We start from the raw sequence: 22,483 nt of genomic DNA on the forward strand, positions 1-22,483 counted from the left end.
ATCCTCGGGATCACCGCCTCCGTTAGTCTTTCGTCTGTTCCACTGACCGTAGGAATGGAAGGATTTCTGTTTATAAAACGGGTTCCTTCAGACCCACTGCAGATTTTAGATAGATTTCTACTATCATTGTCCACGGGAAGCTTCACAGTCTACTCGGCCAAATGGCGAAGGACCTGTGATATTGCCGAAGACCTAGAGTTACTTCATTTTGACGATCAATAGGTGTCTTATCACTAATCAATAATCAATAGTTGATGGTCAAAACCATCCTCTGCTACCAAGTGTACAGGAGGGCGGAGCGACCTTTGACGGGCCCATGGGATCAGAGCTCACCCTCAAGTACTTTAAGACGAGATAGCTGCACCTTGATGAGGATGGGGTGCAGTATTCTCTTACTGCAACACCAATCAATAAGGACAACTCAATGGTTTGCAAAGGGAAGTCTGTTTAATGACAAGTACAAAAAACGGGGAAACAATGGAAATCAACAGTGATGCGATCGCCCGTCTCGTTAAACTCCTGAAATCTTCATTCAGACAGCAATAGTTATAGCGAATTTTCGTCATCGTTGACGTGTTACACTCAAAGTTTGTCATGCAATTCTATTGGTCGAAAAAGGTAACTTAAGTATAGGTGCTATATCTGTATATGGTAACACAGTGTGAGGATTGGATAACTCTTATCGGGTGGGCGTCTACGCCCATCCCTCTACATCACTTGTGATAGACGTCACTACAAGTACAACGTCTCATTGGTTCTACTAACTATAGGACCCTAGATTATTTGGTCCATTGTGATTGGGTAGGTTACACCCCTAGACATAAATCTCCACTTTAATTAGCAGCATGCAGAATGGACACCCAGATGCGGTGTGCCACAAGATTCACCCTGCCTCCCTTCCATCAATCAGTTCTTTAGGGCTATGTGTCAATTAGTTGGCTGAGGATGGCCTCAAAACTGTAACTTCTTATCAGGAAATGTTATGGCATCCTCGGGTTCTGGGTGACATCAGACGGTGGTACCTCTTCGCGCTTGGCTGGTCACGTGTTAGTTCGCCGTGAATCTGCTTCATTTTCCTTCATTTTGTGTATTTGATTCCCCTTCGGCCTTGCCACCTGCCTAGGCCTCCTTATCTCGACCTTCATGGGGCAGGCTGCTACGCTCTTAAGTTTCGATTCTTCAAAGTTGCTGCTCTCCTCCATTCCTAGGATTGACCTTGAATTCCCAGGCATGAGCTGCTTCTTGCTCAGTTTCGATTCTGTCGTTCTTTCGAACTTTAGCTGGAATATGAATCTTGGCCTGTTTGACCCCTAGCAGCCTGGGCTTAATTCTGCTTTTGTGAAATCGAGTCGCAATTGTATAATGTGCTTCGTTGAGGTAGATATATAGTTGATGTTCTGTGTGTTGCAACATCGTTTCTTCTTTTAAGTCCATTACATGATTATTCCCTATATTTTGTCTATACGTGACGTTCTTTGCTTGTCGTTTCGTTCATTAGTATGCCTGTCAAGGCCCTTGTGTCGTCTCCATTCGCCTTCCATTAAGGCCCTTTGGGTCTCTTCGGGGACAGTTTGTAAGTAGTCTTCATTTCGTGTCAACTGCTGGTACGGTTGTCTCAACAGGTACAGTGCTGCCCATGGTTGTCTGGTTATACACCCTTCAACAGGTATTGCTCTTCTGATGGGCACTGGGCAGAGCCCTAGCGCTGCTCTTTGTTGGTTAATTTGCTCCTCATATGTCACATATCTTGGCGAGTATGTTCCTGGTATCTCAAAATGGGTGGCTGGAGTGCAGGCCATATCTGGGACCTCCTCTACACACCTCTGTATATTGACTATTTGGCCATTCTTATCCACGTGACACTGCCCACATCCTGCAATAAGAGCAAAAATGCATAGGTGACGGTCACCTTCACCTCTTCTCAATAGGAATTGGTATTTGTCACATAAATATCTTGTAGGTATTTCACGTAATATTTAAATTTATCAACAAATGCTCTGAAGCACCCCCACCTTCGCCACCATTACTTTTCACTTTGTTTTATTTTCTCATCATGCAAATGTTTTCACTCATGTGATTTAAATGTATTTCATCCCAATATTTTTTTTACAGTATGAATAAATGTAGAGTTTATCTAATGCTTCAGATTCCAATTTTTCATTATTTCCTTTTCTCTCTAAATAGAGATTAAAATTGATGTGAGCGTTTCCTCCTCAAAAAAGTGATCCCAGAACCAATCACATTAACTACTGTACTATTGAATACTATTTAAAGAGTTTTTGCCTTAATCTTTAATATTTGTATTTATGTATCTGTATTTATGTTCCTAACTATCTGATCTACGCAGACATATAAATCCACCCAACATCTAAGTCCATTCCCCTTCCATAAATCCAGCTCCTTGTTGTAATATCACCAGAGAATGTGTGAAATGGTTACCAGAACAGTCAGCTCACTGTTGTTCTTTTGACATAATCATGTTCATAGCTGAAGTGGCCTAAACCTACCATTGATCCTCTAATGACATCAGAAGAAGTGGCATCATATAACCCTTACTCTTGATGACCTCACAAGCACTTCCTTTTCTCAGAATTTTAAAGATCCGGAAAAGGATAAAAAAGCGATATATACATATAGAACTTATACACCCATGAAACAGAAGAAATAGGCGTATGCCGTCCTTTTGCTGACAGGCATTCTTTAAAAGTATTCTACTTCAAAAGAATTCAGCCAAAAACTCATCGGAGAAAAAGAGGGTCGGGAGGGGCTTGGGGAAGGGTGATTAGTGTAGGGAAAAGGGGATTTGGGGGAACCCTCAAATACATTTTATTTTTAAATGATGAGTTTTGTCGACAGAATATCCGCAAAGTAAATTACTTAGAGGGAATCCCTGTCGGCAAAACAACATAGAACCGAAATGGGAGGTCAATGATACAGCTCTGCCGATGACTCAAGGATGGCGGTATCATCAGTTATAATGCTTGTTATAAAAATTGCCTGTTTCTCTTCTCTCATGTGTGTTAGATACCCAGGCGGGACAATTGTAACCTCAGGTGCCCTTAATTTATGCCAGAGTCACAGCCATGCATGAAAAGGTCAGGGTAAGACCTATCCGATCAGACTATATAACATATAGATGATAGATCATATTGAGTTTAATATGTATTTTGCATTATTTTGGATTTTTATCTTTGAACAGTGTGTAGTACTGTTGAAGCACTGTGCATGAAAACCAATGTCACTGTAACTTACCCAGAGTGATGAATATAATCTAAAATCTCCTTACGTACAGATACATGCAGTACAATGCTGAAAAGAACCTGGGAACTATGTAAGACAGGGGTAAGCAACATCTGTCTCTCCAGATGTTTCCACTACGCGACTCCCGCAATTCCTCACCATTGACTAAGCTGGATAGAGCAATGGGAGTTGTTGTGCAAAGCATCAGGTGATCCAAAGGTTGTAGACTCCTGATGTATGGACACAGTACAATAAATCATTCGAAACAAATTATAAAGCATCTCAAATAAAGAGGAGAAATAATCCACCTCTGCACCAAGCACCTGTTTAGCGGCTGCAAGCTTTTCTAAGAACGCTGAATGATGTCCATGATTGCAGACACTCATTTGCAGCACATCAAATAAGATGCAATGAAGGACAGGATGTGAGTTAACTTCAGAGAAAGACCTGCCCTAAGCAGTCATCTTACATTCACGTGACTGTGGAGTTCCATGAACATTTCAGTGACAACATGCTGTAGCACAAGTTAAATTAGGCATGCAACTGTCATGGAATTATAGCATTCACCTAAATGCAGTTGGCACTCACTTACCTTCAAAAACTGTGGAGTAACAAGCCGAACAGTGGCTACAAGGCAAATCTGCTCCTCATTGGCTGACCTGAATGCCCTGGCGATTGCTGACTCAAAGCCATTACATGAGGGCGTAGGCACTACAAAGGAAGAACATGGAGTTAAGATGGCTGCAGTCACAAAGGAGCAGGATCACTAAACGTCAAGTGGGGGATGTTTCAGTTATGCATCTCTGGAATGTCTTCAGTTTTATTTTGGGAAAGGATTGTTTAGCGATGAACAGATGGCTTCACCACACTGTGAAGGGGGAAAAGGTGTTGGCAGTAAGGTATGGGGGTAAACAAAGCAGGCAAAGGTCTTTATACATCAAGCCACAAAAAAACAGAGATCACATTCCAGTTGCAATAAGCATTCAAATAAGTGTTGCTAAGGAATTTTCATGATGTGAAGTGCTGTGGCGTGTAGAGTCATGCTGGCATCACGCTGAGGGAGTCTGAGTGGTGGCCGGCTTTAATCACTATTGAGGCGAGTGCGTGCCAGCCGGAGGAATACTGAGAGCTCAGTGGACAGGTGGCAGTGCAACCTTGCTACATATGTCCCAGTTTAAGGAGGTTTAAGAAGTTGGAAAAAATTTGATTTAACATGTTTTTTTTTATAAAGACAGAAGATAGAGATGCACTCATTATATTCGTGATTATCAATTTGAAACTCTCGTAGAGAATATTTGCATAAATCTGTAGAATGGTTGATCCTCAATGACGTTGGAGTCATTCACCCTGGTCAAAGGAAGATGAGCAATTATAGCTTCATTCGAATCAACGAAATTATTTTACAATTGGGGTTATCCAAAAATATATGGTGTTCGTCCACTTTAAATTATTAAGTGAATCACTTAGCACATAGAGAGTATATTTTCCTAAATAGTTTAAAGTGCATTCTTCTCTAAATTAGCTGTGGGTAATTCATTACTGCATATTGTGTTAATGTTGGCATAACGTTCTATTGGAAGATAGGTTTTTTTCACTCAACCAAGATGGCACCTAAATGGTTTAGTCTAAACATGTTAATGAGGCAGACTAAAAGCTTTGCGTGATTTCTGAAATCAAGCACATACTTGTAGGCTTTTTTCATGAATGTAAGCAAAGAGAACTTTAGTGCAACGTTTCCTTAAACTGAAAATGGAATGGGAGAAGCTGTTGACTTAGTCAGAAGCAATAAAGTGAGATTATAAAACTCATGGTTAATAAAAGGTTAGTTTAGGGAAACAAATAATGTCAATGTTCTTAACTGCAGGGCAGTCTTCTAGCTCGAGGGAGGGTCTATAACTGAGAGTGGACACATTTACTTTACAAAGTTACAGTCAACATCTGAGATTAGGGTCAATCCTAAATATATATATATATTTTTAACTGATAAGTGTTAGACAACTATGTGCTATATTTATTTAGAACTTGGGAGAAGCGAAGAGTATGTCTTCACCCATTATCAAGTCATAATTTGAAGGTTGGAAAGAGATAATCCAGGATCACCAGGACTAGTAGCAATTTTTTAAACAACAAGGTTAGTGAATGGTTATTATTTTTTTAGGAACATTAAAGATAAGACGGATACATGCAAAGTGGGGCTAAAACAATGATGTATCTATTTTGGACAGGATTGACCCTTGATTAAGGATCAATTAATCCGAAACGCGTTGGGGCTTTTGTGAATCAAAGAATCCTAGAAGCATTGAAAAATTGGAAAACAAAAGATCTTTATTAAAAAAAAAAATTGTTTTCTTCTAGCATTTAAATAATTGTTATGAAGAAATATGTTGTACAAACATGAAGAATATGTTTAAGATTTTTAACATTTTATGAAATACACTTGTTTAAGAAAGAGTTTTGATGACTTTGAATAAATAATTGAAGAGTTGGGTCTCGTTTAGAGTGCCGGGGACCGAGAGCGAAGTTCGCTGTTACATGAATGCCTAATTGTTACCTTTGGTTCTGGCTAGAGAACTGAATTGTAATGTACAAGTACCTGAAGTAGTGTAAAACTGGGGTAATTTCATACACATTAGTGTGCACCGGAAATCCGTCCTTCATACAGTTGAAGGAGGGACACCTTGTTTTGGCAGGGAACCCCTTAGGTTCTGAAGTGAAGGACGACACCTTTCCTGTTTTAGCCTCTGGGGAGGGCGTTTCTTTGACTTTCCAATGCAATTTACTATTCCTTTGACTATAAGGCTCTGCCTGAAATGGAAATAGCACAGAATGAGGCTGTTTCAAAGGCAGGCACCTGCGGGGAAATACCCCTGTGCCTCTTTTGCGACCTAGAAGACAGGTCTCTTGATCAAAGCGTCATCTCTCACCTTGGAAAGATTAACTGGAGAAATCAGCACACCAAGGGGAATAGTGTGCAATCTTCTTTCCAAATGTATAGCTGCATTCTGGTGTAGTAAACAATGCCAGCAGGGTTCTTTGCAATCACAACCCAACCCCTCCACCCCCCTGCTCTGTTTATCTGCCCAGAGATAGTAGCCCCCACCCGTTCACAGGGAGCAGAGCACAAGGGCTGAGGTGAGTGAAACATAACTAAGCGTGTGGGAGCTGGAGATTGATTTCTGCACTGCCGGGCTCTCAAGGCCTCGGCCAAGCTCTTGAATTAGGTGTTAGATTGAAGAGGCATGTGCTGAATGGCCATGCACCTGCACTGTGCGCGGCACTGCAAGCTGAGACTTTTTTTCATTGAACAATTTTCTGTATCAGCAAACAGATCTGACTACCCATGTATGTATGGTATTTCAGAAGCGGGAACCGAGCCGAGTGCTGTACGAATGGGGCACACTGGGGGGGCTGCAAGTAGGGTGCAGGTGTAGCAGGTGTAGCAGGTGATGAGTAGGCAGAAGCATCTGAAGGGGGAATTGCACAGGCGGAGTATAGGCGTGGGCTGCACCATCTGCTGCAGAGAGGGCGCCTATGTATGTAAGCAGTTGGGCGAGGGAGAAGATAATTTAAGCCACACATTGAGGGACTCGTGGAGCCAGGATTATATTACAGGTGGAATGGGTGAATTCCTACAAATTCCCTCAGCTGAATTTGCGTGAAAATTTGCTTGGAATTAGCATATTTTTCTGCATTTCCACCCACCCATAATTAGGAAAACCCTTGAAAATGATGCGTAATTCCAACATTTTTGCAAAAGTTTCACAGCCGCAATTACCAAAAATCTGTGAATATTTTGTGCAGTGCAGTTTTGCTCCTTACAGTTCTTTTATTTCTGCAGAACATCAAAGCTTAGCGAAATTCAACACATTTTCACTGTCCTGTGTAGATGTCACCCACGCTAGTGGTACTCGGCTCTCTCCATGATTACACATTCTTCGCTTGACCTTTCTTTATATGGAGGTTGCTCGGCATTTTTAGGACATTATTGTGGCCATACCTGGGACTATTTTCCCATACTGACATGCCAGGACCAAGGTTCTCTTGAAGTACATTTTGGATCATTTGCCATGAGAACATTCCTATCTTCTGTGACACTGATCGGTTGCTAATGGCATGCTGTCTCCTTTGTTTAGTTGGCCTCCTTGGGATTTTAGGTTGGCATATTTCTCTTTAATTGTATTGATCCTCATCGTCATTTGGTGCAAATACTTATGTCAACAATAGACCACTTGCAAACTCTGCTTCTGTGGTTATGTGGAGGTATATGTTAGACCAGTTTAATGGACTGTATTTGCGGCAATGGTTTTTGGGTCTTATGGGCTTTGCCCATGTGTATGTACATTTCTCCTTAACTGTCCAACAAAGCATAACTCTTTTAGTTCAGGTCTGTGATTCATGGCGGGCAGTGACTAGATATCTTGGCAGCATAGACAGCATTGCTTCCTTATCTGAGCTGCTCTAGTCCATTAATACCTATATACAGTCTAATAAACTGGTCCCAAAGTTATGCCCAGAGAAGTAGATACTTTCTTATTGTCCTTGTTACTATTCAGGTCCCTCAAATGCACCTTCGGATTCATTTCGTGTGCATCAGAGCTGCTGCCTGTTTATTTGCTCTGCTTTTAAATGAAGTCATGCGTTAGAGACAAGTGAAGGGAAGACCCCCCTGGCCCTTTGGCCTCCCCCTCACCATCCAGTAGTTGGCTGTCCCATTATTAAAACTTGGATTATTGGGGGACGTTAAGTACATGAAAACAGGAACCTCTGGGGCAATGTGTCTACCAATCCTCTGGCCACATACGTTTAAGAATGGGTTGGGATCACACATCAGCTGCACATCAACTGTTCTGTGAAAGTTAACACCATTTACTCTTATCTCCCAGATTCTTTGGCAGCGACGTCTGGGCATCTTGACAGGTATTATGTTAAAACAGTGGCAACACAGGCCTTAGTAAAGAGCAGGGTCTGCTACTTGCATTACAGGATTACACTGTGGATTTGAAGTCTGTTTAGGAGCCAAATCACCATTTATCAGGCACACGTTTTCAATATTGGGTACTTTTGTTCCGCGTCCAATGTTGACGGTGTACTAATCTGAACTTCAGGTCATCATTCTCTCTTGAGAAGTCAGGTGGGTATGTTCAGGGGTGCACTCTTGCGATTGAGTAGACGGATGATGCTAGTCAAGGTGTCCCTTTGTTTAGTTTATTCGTTGGGGAAGAAATGCGCTAAGGGGTTTGAGCTGGCTAAAGGGATTTGTGATGCTCCTTGTGTGTCGTAGGCTAACATGTCCCAGGATTGCCGGAATATGTCTATGCATGCTCACTGAGTTTTGTGATGGTGGGGAAGTAACTCTGATTACTTAATTGTGCTTTTGTGGTTTGGCATCCCATTTCTATGAATATTTGTGAGCCTAACTAATTGCAAATTGTGGGATTTTACATTAGTCTGTGTGTGACTGTGTCTGATGGCAAGTTTGGGAGGCAACAGCTGTGGATGTTTAAATGTGTTTGGAAAAGTTCTGAACATATATGGACTTTTGTTATCTTGGCCTTGTGGGTTTATGGGGTTGCCTCCTGGTTTTTGTAGGCTTTCCATTTTCTGGCCTTGTGCTGGGTTGTCATGGTGCCACCTTGGAAGTTCGTCAGAATGTAGCTGAACGCAGTTAATGTGTTTTTGGCTCCTGTTTCTTTTCACGTCTTTGACATTTTGACAGGATTTGGGAGTTTTGATGTTTGTTGCTTGCTTGCCTCATAGATACAGTTATGCATCATCTGTTTCCTTAGATAGAGAAAGTTAACACAAAACCTCAAACCTCTTAGAAGTCGGTTATGTAAGGAGTACACCCTTGCCTTCAGTGATGCTCCTGAGATTCAAGAGAAGAAAGAACACAACATCTGCCTCAATCTCGCTCGCTTTCATGCTGCATCAGATGCAGAATAGGGGCGCATCAAGATGGCGTCGCAGTATTCCTTTTTTAATCCACACTTTGCATTTTTGTACAATTTTATGGTTTAGGGGATGAAAGTGTGTGCATTGGTTGTTGACATCACAATGGCCATGCTCATGGATGGGTTCATCAACTTGTTGAATGGTGAAATCTGTCAGGTTTTCCCCAAAGACCAAACAATCGTGCAGAGAATCATTACTGAAAGGAGTTTATGAAATTGTTTTAACTAGAGGCACCCATGCTGAGAACCGGAGTGGATTTGACTGTTCGGTGATATTGGTCAAATTGGAATGTGATTTCAGCCCGGGCTTAGGAGGGGGGCAGGGTACCCTGAATTATATGAATGAAGTGCAGCAGCAGAACAGAACTAACTTCTCCTTGGGATTTCTGTAATATCCAGTACTCCCCAGCTGCGTCCCAAGGGCACATAAGGTGTGAATCGGGTGTGTTATACCCTCTGCATCCTGACGGAGCAGACCTACTAGCAATGCCAATAACCACTCAGACAGCAGCGGTAAGTCATCAGACAACTGAAGGCAAACAAGGCAAAGCTTACCATGTGTAAAGAACTTAAAATCCACAACAAACTTGACGTATTCATACGTTGGTGGCTCATTGGGGTCAAGGCTTCCGCGCGCTAAATGACAACAAAACTCGATTTGTTTTTCAGCTGAAAAGGAAAGAAAGAGAATTCACATCGATCTTCAATAGCATACAAGGGGCTGGGTTTAGAAAGATCGAGTAGCAATTCATGGGAGAACTAGGAGCTAATGGCATGCGTCCAAGTGAGGGACCAGGAACAAGTGCGTGCAAGTGAGGGACCAGGCACAAGTGCGTCCAAGTGAGGGACCAGGAACAAGTGCGTCCAAGTGAGGGACCAGCCACAAGTGCGTCCAAGTGAGGGACCAGGCACAAGTGCATCCGTGTGAGGGACCGGGCACAAGTGCATCCAAGTGAGGGACTGGACACAAGTGCTCCAAGTGAGGGACCGGGCACAAGTGCATCCAAGTGAGGGACCGGGCACAAGTGCGTCCAAGTGAGGGACCAGGCACAAGTGCATCCATGTGAGGGACCGGGCACAAGTGTGTCCAAGTGAGGGACTGGGCACAAGTGCGTACAAGTGAGGGACCGGGCACAAGCCTATAAAGCATCGGCCTAGAGTTTAGCACTGTGTGCTTTGTAATTTATAAGCACATTCAACACACTGGGCTTGATTTATGGAATTATTTTGGACAGTTCAAAGTGCCTGAAAAGTGACTATGCACTGCTGACACAAACCCTGATTCATGGAACTGTGCAACGTGTATTTTTGCAGTGCAAAGTCAGTGCAAATTAATTTTTGCAATACAAAATGACTTTGCACCGTTCCATTAATCAGGGTTTCTGTCAGCAGTGCAAAGTCACTTTCCAGCAGTGCAAAGTCACTTTGAACCGTGCAAAAAATTCCATTAATGGGGCCCATAGGCACAAATATGTTGCATGGGTTTAGTGCAATTCCACACCTCCATTTCCGATGGGGCGGACATGTCCCTGGTACAAAAGCAATGCACGAAGGCACTTTTGCATTAGGGAGATTTTCCACTGAGGCAGTGTAGTTGTATATTTGTGGCACACCGGTGCATTGCTTACGTAATACATGTTGCGCTCCCTACCACATCGCATTCATTCCTAGGAAGCTTCAAATTAAATTTGGTTTCAAAAGCTCATATTTCTAACCCAGGGGTGGTAGCATGGATAGCCAAAGCCCTCCTTCAGATGCACACCTAGGTGTGTTGAGGGTTTGAGGGTGAGTGGGGGGGGTTGGGCGTTCCTCAGAAAGGTGCGCATGGCACATAAAGGAAACCTGACTTGTGGTGGTCAGTTTGTGGGCATGCAGCGGGACATGTGGCAGACCTCCTCACCCCCTAACAGTCTCAATTTACTTATCAGATAATAAAAACGGTTCTGCATGAATATGCCTTACTCTGCAACAATAACAGTTGTAATTGCTTGAAATGGCCAATAATCTGTACTCTGAAGTAACTTGTTCCTTAACTGTAACCAAATGATAAGGGCGCATTTGTCCCGGGAGGATAGCGCAGCGGCAGCGTGCGCGTCTTGGAAGCAAGACGACACGAAGCAACAACAGGTTCGATCCCCGGGTCCGCGCTTAGAAACCTCTGGGTGTTTAAGCGCGTTATAAATACGTAACTAAGACAAAAAAACAAAAAAAACAATTACGCAACTAGGAAAAACAAACAATTCCTGTAACAGCGCCTCGATGCCTGCGGGCTGTGTGAGCGCTTTATAAATGTTAAATAAATAAATAAAATAGACTGTACCAAACCGGGGGTAGCCATGCTGCCCTACAATTTATGTGCATGCGGGTGAGAACCTGAAACCTATGGACAATGATCTAGTAACACATTCCTGAAGGGTGGGTACGATCTTTAAGAACTACCCCCCACCCGCCCTCCCACCCCGGAAATGCATCAGCCAATGACTTACTGTTAAGGAAGTCTGAAGCAGCAGGGTCTGTCATGAACATGTGTGGGGCCAGCAGCTTGTACACTTCACCCTGCTCCCGCTCAGGCAGAAAGTTCAATATATTTTGGTCCACCAAATCTGACTGGTACAAAAGAATGCTTTGTCATGTTCAGCAGTTACAACATACATGAGGCCACAATCTGCTACCAACACAGCTATGGCTTTCCTACCCAGTGAGCATCCAACTAGATCAGTGGAATTCCGCTTGGAGGATTTAACTTAAGAATAACTGGAGACAACAGCAAGACTGCATCCCAAGTAAGGGGAATTCCTAATACATCATTCATAATAGTTTGAAACATTTTTATGGAAACATTTTGCAAAATGTATTACTCTCTTAACGTATCAAACTCAAAGTGTTACTCTGACTAAGTCTTTATCTCTGACTTACCCAATGTGCTTTTGATGTACAGCTTTTTGGTGACCCAATTGGCCCTTTCTGGGCCTGAGGTTAGGGTAAGACAGGGTACATTGTGAATTAGCCTCAAAGACTTTCATGTATGAGTGTGTTCAGAACGGAGTGTTTTTTGTGATCTATTATATATGTACTTATATATAGGCCTTGTCAATGCTGTGGCCTCTAGTACGGCCTACACGGCTAAACTCATCGCCATGAGCCTAAAATTGCTCTCGTCTGCCAACTGCCTGGCTCTCGCAGGAGCGATAATCTGCAGCAACCTGCACTACTGCAATGCGCTTTTCACGGGCACCTCCCCCAAGATCCTCGCCAAGCTTCAACTTTTAGAAAACAAGGCTCTAAGAGCAGCACTGGGCCTAAAACAATCTGATCACATCTCTGCCACGAGACAAAAGGCACATTGCCTGCCTGTCAAAGCGAGGATTGGATTCAAAACATTAGCGATCAGCCACCGCTGTTTGCATATGAACGCCCCTTCCTACGTCACCCCCCGCATCTCATCTAAAACAGATGGACACCCTCTTCGTTCCTCTTCCAGCCTCGCTCTTCAAACGCCCAGATTTAACTACAAACGAGCGGGAGGTTCCAGCTTCTGTGTCACAGCGCATACCTTGTGAAACTCACTCCCCTCGGAAATCAGGAATTACCCTTCACACCTCACCTTCAGAAAACTCCTGAAAACCTGGCCGTTACCAAATATGACTAACCTGTACCACTGTGTTGAACTGTTTTGACTGCATCTGCTTCCTATACTATGTACAAGTGCCGTGATACCTTTGGGTTTGGGCGCTATACAAACGCATACATAAAATAAAAACAATATTTATTTAAATGATTTTTTACAGCACTCACATACAGTTCTGCAACACCACACGCAGAGAAAGTTGCACTGAGCTTTCTTTTGACATGATGAATATGATTAGGTTTTCGCAAAAGACACACTGGCTGAATCTCAAATAATTTCCTTTGGTTACTCTAGGAGATGGACTATTCGATTCACAAAGACGTTATTAGGGTTACCTCTGGGTTACTCCTAGAGAGGGACTATACGATTCACAAAGACGTTACTGATAGTAATACTGACTTACTCCTTGCTTACTGTTCTCTTTTCTGAAGTGGGTTTGGAGGAAGTCTGAGTTACTCTTGATAACTTAATTCCCCTCACTTCCCCAAAAATGTAATTCTGGTGATACAATATTTTCAATTATGTAGTAACCAGTAATTAGAGCACAGTCTGAAGCTCAAATATCACAAGTTTACATCTTAGAACTACTGAGTGTACCATATCGATAAAAGGAGAGAATGTGCACAACATTGCAAGGGGGGAAACGTCAAGCTCCTTCCCCCGGCCCCTTCCCAAACATGAGGCCTGCGGATGCCTTTGTCCAAAAGATCTGAGCATCACAGTGGTATGAATTCTTCATATCTCTACATACCCAATAGTGGCTACTGCCAATACACTATTAGTAATACCTGGAGCTCATGATGATGTGCTTTATGACATGCATCGCTGACTTGTTTGATAAGAAACCAAGGGTTCAATTACATATCCACTGAAACCAGTTGAATGTTTTTATTTACACTCCTTTTAACACTCAACAGGAATTGGAACATTGATAGCTGAAGCTAAATCAAAATTGAAAATTGGTACCTTTACGCAAGGGTTATGTTTCAATATATGGCTAGGATGATACTGCACATATTGGTATCAAATATTCATTCAGCAGAGCTGGACAACATTACAAACATATTCTCAAAGTCCAGATAATGATAACAAACCAATGTAAGGAAATGGTCCAGAATTGTCTAGTTTGTAACTGTTAAGCATCTTAACGAATGCAGCAGACCAGTAAAGCAGCTGCAGACCTCCAGAAAGACACAAACATCTGCTTTGTTGAAGGCCTCCCCTGCCATCCCATAGGGTGATCCTAGTGTCAATCAGCGTATTCTCATGAGCTCTTGGCTTCTCTTCTCTTATAACAGCATAGAAATGTCCTACATCAATATAAACCAGGAAATGGGCGTGATGCGAAGGTAGGATAGCGAGGCTCCTTTACAGAAGGTCCTCGCTCCTACATGTCAGTCAACAGCCCGCATCAGAGTCCTCCCGGCTTTGTTTGTGTAGGTATCGGAGCAGTCAATTGAAATAGCCTTCTAAGGCAAAGATCTATGGTGATCAGAGAAATACGTTGCATTGTTGGGCCATTTATATCCAGTGGTCGAAGTGGGCGGGAGCGGTCGGGAGAGGTGCTCCTCTACTTCTTTTAATTAAGTTTTATCGTTCCTATACTTTTGTTTTAAAAAAGAAACCGTTCCGGAACGGTTTCGTTTTAAAATAAAAGTGTAGGAAGAGGTTGGAACTTGCACTTTCAGTGGACTGCACAGGACGTTTCCTTAAAGAGCAGGCACATGTGTTTTGGGGGTTTTACTGGGCATGGGAGGGGGCACAGCGATGGGGTCTGTGGAGAGCGGTGCAGGCAAGTAGGGAACATAGTTCCACTACTTCTTTTCGTACACTTCGACCACTGTTTATATCATAGGATATAGATATGCTCCCAGACCTTGGAGTGGTGGCAGCTGGGAAGGATCTATTAGGTTTCCTCGATTTGTTTTGCCAAATGACACTTTGCTAAAAAGAAAACAATCACTGATGTGTTCAACTTTAAGGGGTGACCCCCAGCACCCTAACCTCGCACCACCTTTGTATACCATTCCCCAACTTATCACATATAGATTTGCAGTAAAAAAAGGTGGTAAGAAATGTGACAAAAAATAGTGGGCAAATTGCCATTCAGCAAACGGGGGCAATACCGTTGGGAATGAGGTCTCATTGACAGTTCAGTTCTCCAGGGTATACATTGTGAAGGTGCAATGAACATCTGTTTCTTCACAATGATGGTTGGGGCCCAGTAGCACTTTGTGAGCTGATATTACAAGATAGGGAAGAAGAGTGCTATGGCACGGCTGCCCGTCTTTCGTGAACACAATATCCCTCCAATAAGAGGAAGCAAGCTGTTCATGTCAGATGTTTGGGAAGGATCTTCTGATTGGATGGCAGGATTCACAGTGATGGATTTCTGCTAAGCTTCCCACTGAACTTTAGCCACAATACTCAACTTGCCGTTCCTCCTGAGATGGAAAGGAATGGCCTCCGAAACATACCGACGCACCTGTCATATGATAGCCTCCCGTGCATTTGCTGCAGTTGTTCTCTGCGGCATTCTGGGTGCATGCGGAATAGCCCACATCATCAGAGGTGTATCTCAGAATGAATTCTTATTATTCCAATAGATGGCGATTTGGACGGCCATTGATCTTGATCTGCATGATATCTTTAGAGTTGGAAATACCACGGCCACCTATTGCCATACTACTTTCCACCATTTTATTGTAATACCATTTGCTCCATCCTATTCCCTTTTGTGGACCCTTCCAGGCGCATAATACATGTTGGTTCCTGACTTACATGTGCAGATGGCACACGCAGTGTGAATCGGGCCAGTGTTTTAGATGACGATTTGCAAAAAAACTTGCCAATGATTTTTGAATTTAGAGACATGTTTCAGATGGGACATAGATTTCAAAAACAAGTCTGCATCCTCTCAGAAGTGATATTAGTTTGTTAAAAAAAGTCTACAACTAGTTGAACAAAATGAACCTGATTCACGGAGAGATACACTTGAGTAAATCCGCAGATGCTGATGAGCAGCTCAGATTCGCTCCCACTACTCATGAAGCCTTAAACTAGAGCAAATCTGGAGATGTCTGGAGCCTGTCTGAGAGGCTCCGGGGCAACCGTTTGGAAATTGCATTTGGCCGTGAGCATGTCAAAGACACTGCAGGCATTTCAGACATTAAGACTCAGGCATCGGGCAGCCGAGGCAATCCCTCCATGCTCACTGGCATCTCCTTATTTGCTCCATTGCAAATCTCTGTGTACTAGGCCCAAGGTGTGTAAAACCTAATCAATGCCCGCATTACTTTAGAAGAACACACTATAGGACATCCAACTTCTAGTAATAATTCACATCATTCACATACATATCCATAGGTATATCACTACCCTGAATGACTAGTAGTAATCAATTGTTCCTTTTGCGATGATCTTACATTTAAAGGGCATCCACTCAGTGATAAGGCGTCCATTAAAGAATTCTTTTCCTGTAGACTATTTTTGCCCAGAAATGGAAACTACCAATTTCTTTCATCTCTTACATGGATGAACTTGCACAGTATTAATGCAAAACATGTATTGAAAAGACCAATAGCTTAGTTTGGTGTCTTCTCCATTCTATTTGTATTGATGAAAAAAGGGGCTAGTATAACTTACCGGTAAATGCCCAAGAAGGGAAGAGACACTATCAGATACATAAATAATAATTCCATCGGTGGTGAGTGCAATAAGAAAGCCGTCAAGTGCCTACAAGAGAGAAGTGGATAACATAATATTACATATATATTCCACATTTTGCATCTTCACTCAATTTAAACCCTTTAAACTAGACCTATACATTGGTTTCAGCGTTATTAGTCAGCATGTTTTAATAGTCTTGAGAGGTTTTAACACATCAGAAGATGTGCTTACCCTGCTGTTATGAACGTCACCCCGATTAAGCACCTCCCTGAATACATGAACATATTAGACCTTTGCAGATATACTGATAAAAGCACACAATTCACAGAGGTTTGAAAAAGCTGACAGTGCTTTTGTGTTGGCTGCCTTCTTCACTATTCCCCAAAGGCATTTTCAAGTTGTTCCATGAATGTATTTTCAATGTGTATTCACATTTTGTAAACAATGTTGTTATTCTATAAGAGGCTGTGTTAGCCCAATAAATATGACTGGCCCTCCTCATCTCAATGATTGTGTCAATTTCAAAAGCGACATCTCCTACAATAATTTAGAGGTCAGCTACAGAAACGGCACATGGCTTAGAGCGCCAGGCTTATGAGGAGATTAACGATGATTGTAAACATGTAAACTGAGCAATGGCAGGAGAGAAGAATAGCATAGACATGATCACAGTCTTAGAAGGAGCAAACATAACATTGAAGAGAAAGACCAGTTCTAGACCTGAAGACCATCGTGCTTTCAAACCGTGAGTAGAGCCATTGGGGCTGATTCACACAGACTGCACTGGTAGTAACACTCATTTACACTTCACTTTCTCCTGGAGAGACACTACTTATTGCACAAAAAAGATAGCAGCTCGAAGTTTGACTTACTCTTGTCTTAATCGTGCAAAGGGAAGATGAAATCAGGAGTAAGGAGAGGTTGCTCCCAGTAATGCCTTTGTGAATCAGCCACGTTGACACTAGAGCTCCCCTGGAAAAGTCCTAGTTGCAGCTCCAGGCACATTGAAGTGCCTGCCCTGGCTGGGCCTCCTGCCTGCACCACTCACCTGCATCATTACGTTGATGATCTATGGCTGCGCTGGAAGGCTTAGAGGCAGCATTAGAACATATGGACCGAATGCAGGACAAACCCATCTATCAGGAGCAAAGGAGACCAAAACGCGAATAAATGAAGGTTCCCCTTGGGGTGAAACAGGAAAGACCCACCAAAAGGAATGGTACCGTTGCACACATTGCAGGGTGTGTGGGACCGCATGTAAGGGATTTCATGGAATGAGCGATTTGGAAGGCCCTCTCTGCTGTACATTTGGACCTGTGGACAGTGCACTGATGGCTCTGAGAACTAAAATATTAGCCTCAAATGCCCATCTTTGAATCACAGGCCCCAGGTACGTATAAGCGCTGATACTTATAAGACTGTACCTTCCTCTCTACTTGTAATGTAACCTTCACTGTAACGGTATGACAAACCAAAACTGTAACCACCTATGCTTAGCATTATTGTCAAGTTCCTTGCTCACTGTAACCATGAGCTAAGTAATCCTCCTGTAACTAAGAACATTTCAAGCAACAGCGCCTCGATGCCCTTGGGCTGCTAGTGCGCTTTACAAATCCAAATAAATAAATAATATAGGAAAGGTGGTCAAGGAATGCTTGATCGCCGGGGAGATGAGGATTTGTCAAAGTCTGGGATTTGGAGGTGGTCTGGTATTTTTTTTTCAAGTGTGGCAAAGAAAATGGAATTGAAATACAATTTGAAATGCTGGTAAATGGGTACTTTAGAGAAAGAAATAGGTGCATGAGGAAAGCGAGGAGAAACGAATGGCGGATTGGCTTCTAAATTAGGAGATTCTCACCGACGTTACTGGAAGTAACACTGACATATACTTTACGAGGTGTGTTTGCAAATATTTGTTAATCGTTTGAAAGCGGCCAGATTATGTGCCAAGCAGCAACAGCATTTACAAAATGTGCAACACGATTGGTATATCACGTGACAAACTCGCACAATTACACAGCTGAACTACAAACGTCTGCAAGTTTCCTCGCGAGCAATGACGCCAGTGCACATATATTCCAGATTACTTGATACCGTGCACTATTAGGTGTGATATGTATTAACATTGATGACACCCCAGATTTCATACATGAAGTCACCAGAGACGTCATCTGTGACGTCATCTGCGTGCCCATGAGTTGCATAACTGGAGCAAGGGGTAAAGCTTCCTTCGCTTTGCTTCACCCTCAAAGGTCTGTTTTTGTTGTTGTGTTAAGCTGAAATCTCATTGTATCTTCAACTAAATCATTTTCACTGATATAAGTATACACACATACACATATATATGCAAATGATATTCTGTTGTTGATCGCTCACACAGAAGGCCCTTCCAGCACCCTTCGTACCTCAAGCATTAACTGGGTGAACTCCTCATTGCTCAGAAATGAAGGCTTCCAGTCCTGCCGGATTTCACAGGCTTCCGACTGTGCTGTAATTTCTGGAAAAGAAGAAGACATGCAAATGATAACACAGCTGTGCTGCAATTACTAGAAATAAAACAGGTTGTGGGGGTATAGACCAGGGGCCTCACAGTTAGATCTGCACCGCTCCCTTTGGGGGCGGGCCAGGGATGATTTTGATATGATTTGTCTCCTTCTGTGGTGGTTCCTATGATCTAAAAACGATGGAATGGAAGGCTATTGTCTCGGGAGGATAGCTCAGGGGCAACGTGCTCACCTTGGAAGCAAGACCACACAGAGTGACACAGTTTCGATCCCCGAGTCCGCGCTTAGAAACCTCTGGGTATTAAGCGCGTTATAAATAACCTACCACATCATATTGTGCAGGATTGTCATTGGTTAAGAAGCATTTGCTCGCCCACTTCCTTCGGAACCGGGTGCTATCACTGCACGCACAGCACTTAATCCCAATTCCAATGAAAGAGTGGGGCACAGAAGTAATCAGAGAACATTTCAATAGTCACAGATTACAGATTCTGAAGTTTGTACATTTGTGTACAAAAAAGAGCAAAACCTCCCTAATCACCAATTTTGATTTGGAAATCTAATTTCTAAATCGCCCCAACGCATGCCTGGGGTCTTGGGCTGAGCTAATAAGGGGTGAATGGGAGCATAGTGAGTGAGTCAGAGGAACCACCATAATTTGAAAGAGTATTGCTTTTCAAAAATGCTAATTTGGAACAAAAAGAAAATTTGAAAAAGCAGCATTCAAAGCTTATTCATAGATTCAACTATCCAGTCTTTTTTAAATTTCATTTACATGAAGTTCTTTGTAGCGTATTGCATACATGCAAGGTGTGTTAGGGTTGTGCACGCTTAGACACCTGGGAGCTGCCGACGAGGTAAAGATCCGCTCACGGAACCAGCGGCCAGACCTTTGGGATCAAAGGGATTACACTGGCCTATGTCTTCGCGGAACGGAAAAATAACCTATGATTGGGATATAATGGCAACCCGAGTGCCGCTTATACTCAGTACAATTCACACCACCTGCTGTGCCGCTCGAGAGAAATACGTAGGGATATATTAGTTTTAATCTTGGCCAAGAACTCTAATCTTCTCTCCTCCATTAGCTAGTAGATTTTGTGAAAACTAACCAAACACAATTTTAGTGTCTGTACACATTTTATAGATTGAAATTTGAGAAATAATTATTCCGTCCCAACACAAGAACAGAAGAAGTGGCAAAAACAGAGCCAATTTCATCCGAATCCTCAAGTATGTGGACCATTGCGCAGTCATGAAGCAAGGTGGACTTGTGAGGGACCAAGAAATGTAAGGAAAGGAAGTATGTGCCCGCTGGGGACATTGGATGCCCATTTGATAAAGATTTGTGCTGCCAGAGTGATAGCTGCAACCTCATGCATAAGTGCACCTTTCTGCAGGATGGGAACAGTGAATGGAAACACTGGCATTACCTGCCCATGTCGGGACGCGTGACTCAAGGATAGATAGCCCATTGGAATGCTTAGAGCAGGGTTCTGAAAACTTTGTCTCTCCACATGTGTTGCACTACAAAGCCCATCAAGCTTTACTAATATAGTAAACGGTGAGGGGTCATGGGACTCATAGTCCAAAACATCTGGAGAGGCCAGGGTTTCAGACACCTGTCTTAGGGTATCAGGGGTTGCACTTGCAGACTTGGGCATCAGAAAGGAGAGACCAGCAGTAGCAGGTTTGCTGCCTGGCAATCTGTAAAAAGACGCCACTGTTTGAGGAAAAGAGCGTTGGAATGTGATGGCTGAACAGGTGGATTCTGTTTGTAATGAGACAGGGAGAGATTTCAAGGGCAGGCCATGTGTCTGTTGCCAGGTAGAGTCACACCTGCCATTTACTCTTCCTTTCAGCGGGTGGTCAAGGGGTTGGCATATTTGCAAGCAGAGTAATGTTTCATAAGGGCTACTTCCTCAGCCTTTTCAGGACTACAGATGTAATGAGGTTGTGTGGCTGTATAATGTTAAATGTTCCAAGCTGGTATTTCTCATTGATCTTTTATCAACCTGCACTAGCCTTATATATTGAAACAATAATTAACTGACTGATAGACACATAGACATACAGTGCTGTCCATTCTTAGGTTCAATGTTCGTTGTTTGGTACCATCTGAGGACTCACATTTTACATTGAAATCTCTTACGCGGTTTCGAGGTTTATGCCACGTCAATAGCGACCACCCTGAGAGCCTGGACAAAACCATCCACATGGCCCTAATAAAGCCAGTTTGGTCCAAATGGTTTTGAGGCCATTGGCTATACAAGCACACACGTTCTAGCTTATATTTCTACTTTCAGTAATATCACATTCCCAGATGCACCAACATCACTCATTTGTAATATCCCTACACCATTTCTGGGACCTGATACCAATGGTGTATTTTGTTTGTGCTGGGGTAGTGAAGAATTTTGTTATAAACAATGATCCTTTTCTCGCTCTGTACACATTTATTCCGTGGCTCAGACCAGTTTATTCAGCTAAAATTATTAGCGAGCATGTACAAGTATTGCCTAGCAACCAACCATCATGATCTAGGAACTTGGTACTTTCCGGGCTTCACTATCTAACACAGTTTGCCTGGGCCTTCCTGACTATGCCGCAAATGAGTTCGAACAATACCACAATCTTGCTGCTTGAATATGATCTGGGGCCTTGTGACCGTATCTCCCATGACTGCACTGGTTACTGGTGAAGTCAAAGATCAAATTTAAGGCACTTTGTCTTGCGCACAATGTCATTTATGGCCACAAGCCAGCCTTTTTGACACATACTCCTCCACCCACCATTCCCTTTACTGGCAAATCATTGAAACCCCCTGCTTTTAGGTGGATTTGTGTTGGAGAACGTCAATATGTCTGTCAAGTATCCAGACCACAGAACTCTCTGTTCCTAGCTTTAAAGGCCCCCCATGATCTATTAACGCATCGATTGCTCTGCAACACCTGCCGTTACCCGATCAAGTGCGTTTTGATTAGCTGCTCCGAGGCCTTTTGTGGATCCCCTTTGCAAAAGGAAGGATTCATTTCTTGCTCCATGCACATCATTTTATCACCCAAGCACCTCATTGTGCACACACAAAGTGTCTGGAGATGAATGTGGACCACTGGAATGTGGTAGCAGTTTGCAAAGAGTATGCAAGTCAAGGCGGTACCTTGAGATTTAATTATAGAACTGATCAGGTTTGCAGCCACTTGCCTCCGATTTCTCAACATTGGGAGCTTGTATACCTAGATAATTGGCGCCTCGTGTCATTTCTGTTCCTTAACGCAAGGCAGACCCGACCAGACCCAGTGCCAACCATGGGAGATGAAAAGCTCATCGACGCGCAAGCGCTGTTTGTGGTTGTACATGATAAAAAAGACAAAATGACAAAAGAGCTGTGCCAGGCTGAGCAACACCATGGCAGCAACAGAAGAGCCGCCGGTGGCTTCCATTGTCAGCGACTACAAATAACGAGTAACTATAGATCTAGAAAGGAACCC

General features: G+C 43.0%; 1 protein-coding gene across 3 annotated transcripts in view; it reads right to left on the bottom strand.

The window, feature by feature from the left end:
* The window catches only part of PASD1 (PAS domain containing repressor 1), a 622,352-nt gene that overhangs the window by 200,240 nt on the left and 399,629 nt on the right, over positions 1-22,483 (bottom strand). For 2 of the 3 annotated variants that reach the window (XM_069612735.1, XM_069612734.1), the window contains 5 exons: positions 18,894-18,985; positions 16,465-16,554; positions 11,678-11,798; positions 9,747-9,860; positions 3,833-3,951 (listed from right to left, as the gene is read on the bottom strand). In XM_069612735.1, the coding sequence (XP_069468836.1) occupies positions 3,833-3,951; positions 9,747-9,860; positions 11,678-11,798; positions 16,465-16,554; positions 18,894-18,985 (536 nt within the window). Of the gene's footprint in view, positions 1-3,832; positions 3,952-9,746; positions 9,861-11,677; positions 11,799-16,464; positions 16,555-18,893; positions 18,986-22,483 lie in introns of those variants that run through there. The other variant, XM_069612736.1, reaches the window with a different exon arrangement.

The sequence above is a fragment of the Ambystoma mexicanum genome, chromosome 5p, assembly GCF_040938575.1.
Source record: "Ambystoma mexicanum isolate Mex_15411 chromosome 5p, UKY_AmexF1_1, whole genome shotgun sequence".
NCBI lineage: Eukaryota > Metazoa > Chordata > Amphibia > Caudata > Ambystomatidae > Ambystoma > Ambystoma mexicanum.